The 12,449-nt window shown below is 35.7% G+C and overlaps 1 protein-coding gene across 1 annotated transcript in view; it reads left to right on the top strand.

Annotated features, from left to right (window-relative positions):
* Positions 1-4,798: 4,798 nt before the first annotated feature.
* LOC105621261 (nephrin-like) overlaps positions 4,799-12,449 on the top strand; it is a 213,102-nt gene continuing 205,451 nt past the window's right edge. Inside the window, exon 1 of the mRNA XM_012202731.1 lies at positions 4,799-4,874. Coding sequence (XP_012058121.1) covers positions 4,799-4,874 — 76 coding nt within the window. The remainder of the gene's footprint in view (positions 4,875-12,449) is intronic.

A 12,449-nucleotide genomic window follows, 5' to 3' on the forward strand; every position in this document is an offset into this window, starting at 1 on the left:
GTGTATATATATATATATATATATATATATATATATGTCTATGTGCATATGTTAATATAAATGATGTTTATTTTAACTAACTTTATTTTAACTAACTATGAAAATGGATTGATTTACACACATGAAGTTAACAAATAATAATGGTATTTAACTCAGGGATTGAGTTACCATTGCTCCTTTAATATATAACAGTGTGTAACGTAGACATAATAGGGATAATTGTTAATTAATAGTTAGCTCTATAACTATCGATTATTATTACCAATAATTATTAATTATTGCTAATAATAACTACATTATATCGTTAAGAAATGTTATACGGCATTACATTGCTACAAGTATTATTATATATATTGGGAGTACAAATTAGTTCGGTCCAGTTTTCTGTGTTCAAAAATGCATTTATTTCAAAACAAAATGAATGAACAGATCAATTAAAGTATTGTCCATCGCTGCCTACTATTTTTTCCCATCTCTCAGGCAATTTTCGAATTCCATCTCGAAAAAATAACTTGTTTTTGGAGGCGATTCAATTTTGGAGCCAATTTTCGATTTCTGCGAAAGAAGTGAACCGGTGACTTGCTGCATCCTTCGGAACAACCAGTAATCAGAAGGAGCAATGTCCGGAGAATATGGCGGGTGCGATAAAACATCCCATTTGAGCGTTTCCAAATATTTTTTTACGACTTTAGCGACATGAGGTCGAGCGTTGTGTGAAGAAGAATAACTTTATCATGTCTTTGCTTGTATTCCGACCGTTTTTCTCGTAATGCACGACTCAAACGAATCAATTGTAGTCGATACCGATCGCCCGAAATAATTGAATCGCCAGGTTTCAGCAGCTCATAGTAAACAAGACCCTTTTGGTCCCACCAAATACAGAGCATGATCTTTGAACCATGAATGTTCGGTGTTGATGTTGAGGTCGATGGTAATGATTGATCAGGCTTAGCGTAGTATTTTTTCTTCTTGGAGTTGTCGTAGAATATCCACTTCTCATCTCCAGTCACAATCCGATGCAAAAAAAACCTTTTCTCTGTTGTCTTTGAATCAGCTGTTCGCAAGTGAAAAATCGCCTTTCATCGTCTCTCGGTTTCAGTTCATAAGGCACCCAATTTCCTTGTTTTTGAATCATTCCCATGGCTCTCAATCGTACAGAAACGGCTTCTTGAATTACCCCCAATGATTCTGCTCCTCTTGCGTTTGACTCTGATCTTCTTCGAGTAATGCCTCTAATTCTTTATCTTCGAATTTTTTTGGCTGTCCAGAGCGAGGCTTGTCTTCAACGCTGAAATCTCCATCCTTGAAACGTCGAAACCATTCCCTACATGATTTATCAGTTGGAACAGTGTCATCATAAACTTCGACAAGCATTCGATGGGCTTCAGCCGTACTTTTTTTTCAATTAAAGCAGAAAATCAAAACCTTCCGCAAATGCTGCTTGGTTAACACAAAATTCGACATTTCAAACACAGTAAAAATCAAAGTTTTTGTATGAAACTCAAAGTGATATAAACTGAATATTATTAGCAGATGTTTAACCTCTCTGAAACCACCAAATTCAGCTGTCACTATGAACACTATGAATTCACAACAGCTGGAGCCATCTTTAGGGAAACGGATCGAACTAATTTGTACTCCCAATATATAATTATGTTTTACTTGGCCATCTTTTTCTAAATTACAAAGTAAGGTGCGAAAAACTGCTCGAAGAAATACTTCGACTTCTCAACATTCCAACAATTACACTGGAGTTTTTGTTCTTTCTCATTCAAAGAGCGCGCATTTTAAATTTTGGCACGATCGCCGTGCTTTTCACGAAAGTTCATCGAACTGCACTCGAAGGAGAGAATATTACGAAAATAGTTTCGCGATGAATTATTGAGGGAGTCGAACAGTCGACTCATTATCCGTGATTTTGATCGGTTATCCCGCGACATGGACTCTTTAATTTCCTTGAGGACCGCGCGACGTTGAGCCGTCAATTATATATGAAAAATAAATAATCCGTCTCTCCGAGAGCGGATTTGTTTCGTGAAACGAAACGGACGAGCGTGACGTTGTTATCCGAATGTCACGCGCGGGAAAAAGGTAAAGCCATCACTGCTGGCTTGGGATCCGTCGCACGCTATTGCACCAAAATTTAGCGTTGCCGAGCAAGAGCTCGAGGACCGTTGAAAAAAAAAAAGCGGAGTAAATAAAAAGAATGGGGAACAAAGGAAAATAAAATATAGTCAGCTTCGCGCGCATTTTGCGAAAGACACCAAAAGCGCGGACTGATTCGTGCGTAAACACGCTCGGGTCGCGCGGCCCCCGCGAACGCAGCGCAGAAAATATTTTTCGACGAAAGGCGATATTTTTTTAAGTAATAAACATCTCGTTCGTAATTTGCGCAGCGGAACGTATGCTGTCTGTCGTCCCGTGTTGTGCGCGGTGCAAGTAATAAATGTAAAACTTGCGTGCTCTTAAAAACGGCGGCGTTTTGTCATTTTTATCGCCGCGCGTACACCCGTCACCGCACCGTCGCGCCATTGCGCAAGTTATTCGGAAATTATTACCATCGTATATATCATTACTTGACGCACGCATATAAGCACACCACACTGCAAATCCTGTGAATTTTTCAAACCCGCCCGTCCCTCGGCGACGGAAAATACATGGGGCAACGTGCCGAAATGCTGTAATAAATATGGATCAATTGGGGGGCTAGGCGAAACTGCAAACATAGCGGCAGTGGTTCGCATATTTAATGTACGCGGAATGTTAACAATCGTAAATCGCGAATTTCGTTGTCCTCATTTAAAATTTCTCCCGTTGACATTCATTATTTTTTGCGCGGACTTAATATTCTTCAACGTTATGATATCAACGGTGATTCTGCCATTTATGAATTTGTCAATAGCATTTTTGAGATGGATTCTTAACATTCGTTGCACAGTAATGTTACATCATTTGCTAACGTTACACCTAGCGTCCGTTATTTCTGTTACACCGCAGTTATTTCTGTTATTTCTGTAGTGACTATAACAAAATGATACCAGAAACCAATTGAGCTTGCCAATTTGCAAATTGTTTGCATATCGTTGCGGTTTGCTTCGCTTCTCTGAATAACGCTCCGTTGTTTTCATATTGGTATACTCTGATTGAGTATACGTTAATTCGACAAAATTATGTAAACCATATTACGCGACATACACTTGGTTTAGTTACTGTCATTTATGTTAAGCATAGGACTTAATTACGTTAATTTTGCGATATATGCGGTTAGAAAATAAGCCGGCGATGCTCGTGATAATTAGCTGCGGATCATAGTTTACCCTGCTATTTTAATATCGCGAAGACGTTTAGCATTTTCAAGTTATAATCGATGCCGTTAACTTCATGGCTTTGCTACTTCGTTGAACTTGAAGCTGCAGTAAGGCGATTTAAAGGATATTGCCTTCTATTTGAAAGTCCGAACCGAGTTTAACATCTAAAATACATGATGAGATATGAAGAGTACATCCTGATTTGCTTAACCTTTAAGTAAATAGGTGGTCTAAAGATATACAAATTGGTGTGCTTAAAATATCTCCCTAAAAAATTTTTGATTTTATATTTTTTACTAATATATTATAGTTAAAGTTAAACTTACATTAGTTATACATTATCCTGATGAAAATCTCTTGTAAATAAAAACTCTTGTTAATGCTTAGACAAGAGTCTATCAACATTTTTTCAGATGTTTACATAATCCGGAATGATAAAAAAAAAATTTGTTTTTCGAAGTCTTCTATTACTGATGGAAAAGTTAAAATTCATGTTACTGGCACGGTGGAAGGTTAAGATTTCTGAGCATCTGGGCAATACTTTTTATTTTTCTTTTTCAAAACAAAGTTTTAAAGGAAACTATGGAGTGCTATGGCGATCTCATTTAAAGGTTAATTAATAATAAGTTTTTTAATAGCAATATTCATATTGTTAATAAATGAATACATGAAGAATATCCTGCTGCTATCAGTAGAAAAGTTAGCGTTTAATCAATGTTTAGTGTAAAAATTTTTAAGTATGACGCAATCCATATTAAATAATTCAAAACTGGCAGACACGACGACGTTAATGTATTATAAATGAGTTTTTGTGTTCATTAACACATGCCGTTTAAGCGATTTAGTATTGTTCTCCGCTATCTACAATAGCTATAGAGTCGCTGATAAGTGCAAATATTTGCGTTCGTTGAAAGTTAATAAGCCACAGAGGTGCGTACAACGGCACGTGGAGGATTAAATCAGCGTGAAACATCAAGTACACTCATTTCTATTGTCGCTGATGACAGCGCCGATAAAAGCAGCGACATTCTTGGAATTTCGCGGAATGCTTTCCTGCGGCTGAGGATTATCAGAAGCTCGATATTGCCCGCCGTTGCTGTTATTACGATTCTCGCATTAAGATGCAAACATTTCACTCTCTCGATAATGTCTATCCCAGAAAAAGATGCTCCAAAATGTGTGTTTGATTGTATTACAAAGAGGACTGTCATTTTCATTAAGAAATGAGAAGGTTAGTATCATCAGGTTTATAAAAATCAGCTCTCCGAGCTATTCCAACTTTGGAATAATCCTCCAGGTCCATTTATGTATTATTTATAGGGATTTCATAAACTCCATTGCTTGTATAAACTTCGCGAGATTTATGTTAATTGTGAAATATTAATTTCCTTCAAATTTGATGAACATGAACGGAAGGTTGTCATCGCATACCCACATTCTAACGAGCCTCATATCCATATGTATGGTCACTGCTGACGTCTTAGATGACCATGGCGGCTAATGTTACGATCAATAATCATTGTTGCATCCTGGATGATTTAGGTGCCACATTGGGTGTTACCTATGGTATTTGGCGAAATACCTATGTAAATGGTTATACATTCATCCTCGATATCATGTTAGTCGTTGTGATATATTCTGCAGAAATACACACAGAAAGATATCATTCTATTGCTAATTGTAAGAAAAATTGATTATTCAATTTATTTTCTTCCTTTTAAGTAACAATTATCTTTAATAGACAATATTGTCTTGATGATATAATCTTATCTTAAAATATATTTATATTACAAATTTAAAAAAAACACATTATTATGTACTCAAAATAAGAATTTATTTTCTTTTAAAGAATATTATATAAAATTGATCGAACAAGCGACTTTATATAATAAAGTCGATCAATCAAAATCGAATTTATTTTCATTTAATAATCTTGAAGTATAAAATATAAAAAACCCACTAAGATTCAGAATATATTTTGAATAAATTTGATTGTTTCGCGGATTATCTCTCTATCCAAATCTATTATTACAATGCTATCGTTTCATAAACGATACTATATCAAGCTGTCCTTCACTCTGATAAAGTGAATTGTAATGTTCATGGCATTCTAATAACGAATTTAGATATAGAGATAACCAGCGAAACACATAACTTCTATATAGAAAGTGGAAAATCCCAAAAGTATTATCAAATTTGATGTTTGAAATGAACTTGATAGATTTACGGACATACGAGCTTTTGAAATACTTAACAACAATTATTACTTAATTATTACTTGCTATATACAGTACATGTTCTTTTCGTGTGTACTTCGATAATACGTTAACATATTAAAGTAATTAAACTAAAGATTTATTAGTTTCGTAATTCGCTACCGTTTCCAGTATTTTTAACATTAATCACAGTCTATCGGATACCGATTTATGACTGATCACTCGAAGATCCTGACGTGGATTGTCGGCATGAAACATTCATATTGATGGCATATAAGCTTGACAGTTACGCTGGCAGCGGGAATACTGATCGCACGTGAGGATTCCGCGGGATGATAGGAACCGCGAAACGATACATCGGCATAAATATTTTCTCTCGGCTCGATGCGTGGCATCACGAGGGTGAGAGTCGACAACTAGGGTGGTAGTCAACGTGAACGGCGACGAGCGTCGCGACGAGGGCGAGTGCGTCTCCATCGTGAGGACGAGGGCAACGTAAAGGAAGGGGGGAGAGAGAGAGGGAGGGGGGGGAAGGCAGAGACACACGGTAGCGGGAAGATGCGGAAAGTGTGTTTCAGAAGAGAAGAAGATAGACCGAAGGAGTGAGGAGGGCGAGGAGGTGAAGGATGGAGCGGAGGTGGAAAACGAGACGACGGGGAGGCGCGCAGGAGGAAGACTGAGAGAGAAGCTGTGAGGGAAAACCGGTCCGCTTGCCCGCTCTGCCATCCGCCGATCAATACACTTCCACTGCTGCGAACGGAGCCGTGAGGATGGGCGGGGACGTGAACGCGAGAAGAGAGTAGATCGGCACGACATCGGCATGGCGTGGCGTGGCCGCGGCCTGGCGCGGCGCGGCGTGGCGCGACGCGATGCGACGCGACGCGATGCGACGCGGCATGGCACGAGAGATGCTTGGCTGAACTGTGAGAAAAAGGTCTGTCCGGCCCGCACAAATGGACAGCCGTTCCACGCCAAACAAACTTTGAGCGAAATTAACAATGCGTTTGAGTTTGCTTTATTGAGATACACACATATATACGCATACGCATATATTTAATTTTTGTTAAAATAACATTATATAAGTGAATTATAATGTAATATGTGATATGTAGTAGTAATAATGATAATAATAATAATAATAATAATAATAATAATATGTAACGGCGCGCAAAAAAATACATACGTATTTTGTTGACGTTACTTAATATTTGTATTCATACTGACAGATGATTTGTTGAGTTTCTTCTCGGTGTGAGAGAAAAATTCTGTGAGATACGTATGTACCATATAAATGTTTAAAACGGCGGTGCATTGCGTGAACGAGAGAAAAAATCTCGGTATCGTCCCCCTCGCTCGATGCGGTTATCGCATTCACGGGATTTTTCTTCCTTGCGCTTGTGTTAAACATTTTGCGTTAAATATTTTGCAACGAAGCGGAGAATAAATAATGAGAGATTACGGGTGTTTCAGCAATGTGGCGGAGTTCACAGCATCATTGCATACCGATATTGGTATTTAATACTTCATCGGGCAATCTTTCAGATTTACACACATGGAAATTAAAATAAATAGGTTTTAATGCGAAAAACGTTACTTAGGAATCACACGGTTTCGAAATATCGTGAATAAAATTCATCATTGAGCCGGAGTTACATTTTATACTTTACCGCACGTAACCCCGACAAATTAAATGAATACATATTACAAATTTATTTCATTACCATACAAAATACAAAATATGTTATAAATAAGGCACCTAAAATTGTCTACCTTTTCGCGATACATGACACAGCAGGATTTATTTCGTGGTGTGTCGCTTGAAATTGAAATTCACTGCAGAAGAAGTTGACAGTGCTCGGTAATGTTAAAAACGATATCGATGTAGTAATAGTTCCTGACGACAATCAAAATTGCGAACGAATTGCTTTTGTTCGTTGCTCGTGTCGTACAATAATGCTTTGTTCGTAGCACTTTGTCACGCTTACGCGCGTTATCTCACCGGTGTATAACAAAGCTATATATTCATCGCACGCGTACGTTATTACTAATTTATAGACGGACGCGGATTCTACTAACAAATGAATTATTATCACGAATCCTTCCGTTCCTTCACTTGCAATTTTTCTTTTCGCTTCGGTAGATTCACTTGCACGCGGAAGTGGAACCAACGATCATTATTTTCGGATCAGTCGATTCAAAATTGGCTCGCACTACGCAACTCTCAGCAGGATCAATCTTTTCAAATACGGTTAAATCTTTTATAGAATAATGATTCTGAGAAACATTTTAGATTTTTTTCTGCAACGAAAAACAAACGAAATAAATTCGTATTTTTATTTAAAAATCGTTACGCACTATTTGTTTCGAAACATTTTATTTTTATCGACTTGTCTTGAGACTATGGCACGCAAAAAATGTAAAGCAGTAAACGGATCGATCAATCACAGTAGAGAAAACAAATTTAAAGCTCATTCTACAATTGAGTAAGCGTAATTGTATAATAAGTGATTGCAGTTGTAAGAATTGACCAATTAACAATTGAATATGAGGAGAATATTCGACTGTGGTTGGTCAATTCTCACAACTACTTATAAATATGATGATACGTAATATAAAATAGAGTCCCTGTCCCTATTAGTGTGCTTTTTGTATTTAAATAAACCATAAAGAAAACTAACACAAATAAATAAGAAAAGGTATTCTTTTATTAAGTTAAAGTTATTATTAATATATATAAAAGATAATATTCATCTAAAAAAATATTTTGCCATTTCGATTCTGTTAATTATCAAGAGAATTTTTTATTTATATACGACCAAAAGAAGATACTCTATAAAATAAAGGAATTTCATATAACTATAAAGTGCCGGGTTTAGGATTGCAATCTTCTCAATGCTAGAAGAATATCTTGCATGTTACTGACATTCGTAACATGTAAATGATAAACTTCTTCTAACAGATAAGCGTGCCGCTAGTATCTTGTATATTCTCTTATTTCAAAAGGCTATTCAAGATATTATAATAGAATTTTCTATAGAGGAATTTATTTTTTATCATAATTCATGCGCTTTTATTTTTATAGATGAATATATGTTATAAATACACGCGCCTGAATTTCCCACTTATCGACAGAATTTGTTTTTGGGTTCTATTTTTTAATTATTAAAATACACTAAACATTTTTCGAAACATGAAGAATTTAGTCTAATAATACTGTAAGATTTTAAGCTTGTACCTATTTTATTAATATGCTCTTTTATTAATATTAGAATTGAGAGCGTTGTTATGAGCGTTGTTATGAGTACATTGAAATTTTAAGTATAATTGAAATAATGATTTATGCAATATTAATTTAAATAGTTTGCTTACATCTATTATCTGTTTTAATAATTACATGTTAAAATGAATCAAATGTAGATAGACGATGTAGATAGACACATAAATAGGGGCACATTAATAGGGCCTTTGGAGGCTCTACTAATAGGGACAAAAACATTTTTTTATTTTTATCAAAAACATTATAAAGTATTAAAATTTTTCAGATCAAAGAATATTATAAGAAAAAAAAGTACAATAATTGAAAAACCGATATTGATTTCAAGCAGATAAAATTAAAGCTATAATATTTAATAATTAATTCAATTATAAGCAAATTGGCTTAAAAGCACACACTAATAGAGACATTAAAGACAATTACTCTCATGTCCCTAGTCATAAAATGTTGCTTTGCTTACATCTGACTTTTTTGTATGCCGTAGTCTTTATTAATGGTAAAGTATGAATATTTTTAAACAATATCGCAATATCACCGAAATACTATGATTCATACGCAAGTCATTCTGCTGTTTGAATGCCAATGCAAAAGCATGGTGAAACCGCATTTCTGTAGAATCAAGGTGATTCGGCGGATATATGTAGTTTTAGCCGGATACTATCAGCGTAACTGATTTCAATCGGCGTTTTGATATTTTCGAACAAATGATAACAAAGGATAAGCAAGTCATTTTTCCGTGCGAGAATTTATATGATTTTAAGATATAACACGCGATATAAGAAGGGATTGAATCAAAGTAAAAACTACTCGGGCAAGATAATAGCCGCGCCATTAATTTTCCTCTTTGGGTAACGTTACATGCTTTTTATCATTTTACCGCCGTCTAGCGAAACTGCATGCGAGACATATCCGAGACGTAATAATGTATCATTTCGACGGAGCTGCATATGAAGCCACGAACGCGGCGTCATAACTAGTAAGCCGAGTAGGTTCCTGGTGTGAGCTGAAATTTTAATAAGGCTCGTATAACATCCCCCTACTGTATGATGTACGTCACTCGAGAAATAGCGGCAAGACGTCCTCGCGTATTTTGCAAACAACCGCCTACTAACTTCTTATGGCAAACTAATTTTCTCACTCCAAGTCCAGCTTACGTTAATTACGTGACGCATCGTATCGGATTAAATCTGTTTGTTCAATAATCTTGCGTATAATATCACCGGTGTGCCTTGCAGTAATTTTCACTTTAAGTACCAGGAAATAAGGCACAGATTAATACGATATAAATAGGAGGCCGTATATCTCTCTTCGTTGATTCTTTCTTTACAATTTTCTATATAGTAATTCCTTCAGACAAGTAAATTAAATTCGTCCCTACTGAAAAAGTGTATTAATTTAAGGATCTTAATTTAAGACTCTTAATTTAATGAATTTTATGAAAGAACTTTCAAAACGATACTGAAAAATATACTTTGATAAAATATGCAAAAGCGAATGTCATGCAAGATTTTTTTATATTCGTAATACTATATGTCTATTATCACTATCATGATTCTTTCCCTTAAATACGCTCCACAAGAAAGATAGGAGAGAATTGAGTGTTATCGGCCTCTTGGAAAACATTACGTAATATTTCACTCCTGGCCGAACCGCACCCTGACGCACGCAATATTTTCCGTTTACCTAGTGCTATCGGCTTTAAGCATCTCGCATAGTGTGCGACCTTTCTTTATTATTATTAACCTCGTCGTTATCATTACTGTTATCGAGTCTCATTGGCGTTACACTCCAATCTCGTGCGTCTCGCGAAAAGCTGCGCCTTTAGAGCAATAGTCGTTTAGCGTGTCGCGGCATTAATTCGGAGTAGCGATGATAGTTAGCCGATTTCATGATAGTACCATCGCCATTTAATCCGCCTCGCTGCATCTAATTTCATTTGCGCTTCCCTCGTAAACACGTAGATTCTCTGCAAAAATTCCGTAAGATTCAATGGAATCGCGTTCCCTCATTTGGCACGATATAGATAGAAATTGAATTTTGCATCGAAACTTTGCATAAGAAACTTTGCATGTTTTGTATCATGAACGATTTTCATGTAATTTTCGAGGAAGATATTAGCAGCTGAGAAAAAAAAAAGCGATGTTTTTGCGTCTCAGGCAAGAAATTAATTTTATAATCTCACTTTGTGATTAAATGTGGAAGATGTAAAGGTGGAGAGAATTAAAAATATGAAACGGCTTTTTCAGGTTCCGTTTTTCTCATTTTTTTTTTTCCACATTAACACATCTCCTTCAAGAGTGGAATTTATTCTGTGGACTGTTTCTGTAACGTCACATCTGATTTAAAAATCATGGCATAACGTTTCACAACTTTCAAATTTTCTAAGTATTGAAAAAAAATCTACTGTAAAATTACTGTAACTTTCGAAAAATCGTCGACATTTCTCTGAAATACGTATCTTTGTTAAAATAAATTACGTTACTTTGATGTGCGATACGTGATATTTGACACGTTCAAGAAGACATTTCTTTTACGGTGACACTCCGCAAAATCGAAACTTTCGACGTTCGACGTTTCACGTGTAACAACCCAATAGTTACGAACGAAATCGATTTGGACATATGTTGCTACATTTTTTATGTAGCGTCTTGTTTCGCGTCTCTCTGCTGTCCGTTTGTAACTGTCGATGCATTCATACAAGATTTAACAGTATCTCACCATTTCTTGCTCTCATTATGTAGTAGGCAACTACATATTGTAATAAATGACGGTACAAATATTTCTTTTACTATCAGGAGAAAAATATTTTAATAGCGAGACTAATTACTTTATAGCTCTTATTTTATTAGCCAGCAGAACAAGCACAGTTTTTATATTGTAGGTTTTTGATGAAATTATATAAAATTGGCAAACATTTTATTGAGGATATATTTAAATTTTGAATTTTAAGATCACGTATTATATTGTCAGAAACGAAATAGTTTAATATTTGCAGTAGCTATCGCGAAATGTATACATATATAAAGGATGTGTACTAAAATAAAAATTGTATGAAATTATTAAAAAGGATTATGCAGAAAATGAGAGTAACAATGAATTATCTTTATTCGCTATTTAATTGTGCGGGATTTATTCGTAATAAATAATAATTTGTTACGTGAGTATTTATCGCGAGCTCGAGAAATACGATTTTACGTTAATTAAAATTCGCTACAGAGGAAAATTTTCTTTATATTAACGGGAGAAAAATGTTCGCACAAAGGATTTATTCGCGATGGGCGACAGCATTGCATTTCGACATATGTATATGTATATGACATTTCTCTCCCTTTATACTCTTCCTTTATTCTCTTCCTCTCGTTTCTATTTTTTTCTATTGCCCGCTATGGGGGATTGTCTTCGCATAACGTCGCGTTCACTTCTTGATGTCGCAAGATTCAAATTCTCTCTCGTGTATGTAAAAATATACCTAGATCGCGTCGCTTTCGCATCAGTCGGCCTTTTGTAGATTCTCTCACTCACTCACTCACTCACTTGCTCACTTTCTCACTTTCTCTCTCTTTTTTTCTCTTTCGCTTGCTCGTTCATTCGCTCTCGTTCTCGCTCTCTCTCTCTCTCTCTCTCTCTCTCTCTCTCTCTCTCTCTCTCTCT

Source organism: Atta cephalotes (assembly GCF_000143395.1).
Source record: "Atta cephalotes unplaced genomic scaffold scaffold00032, whole genome shotgun sequence".
NCBI lineage: Eukaryota > Metazoa > Arthropoda > Insecta > Hymenoptera > Formicidae > Atta > Atta cephalotes.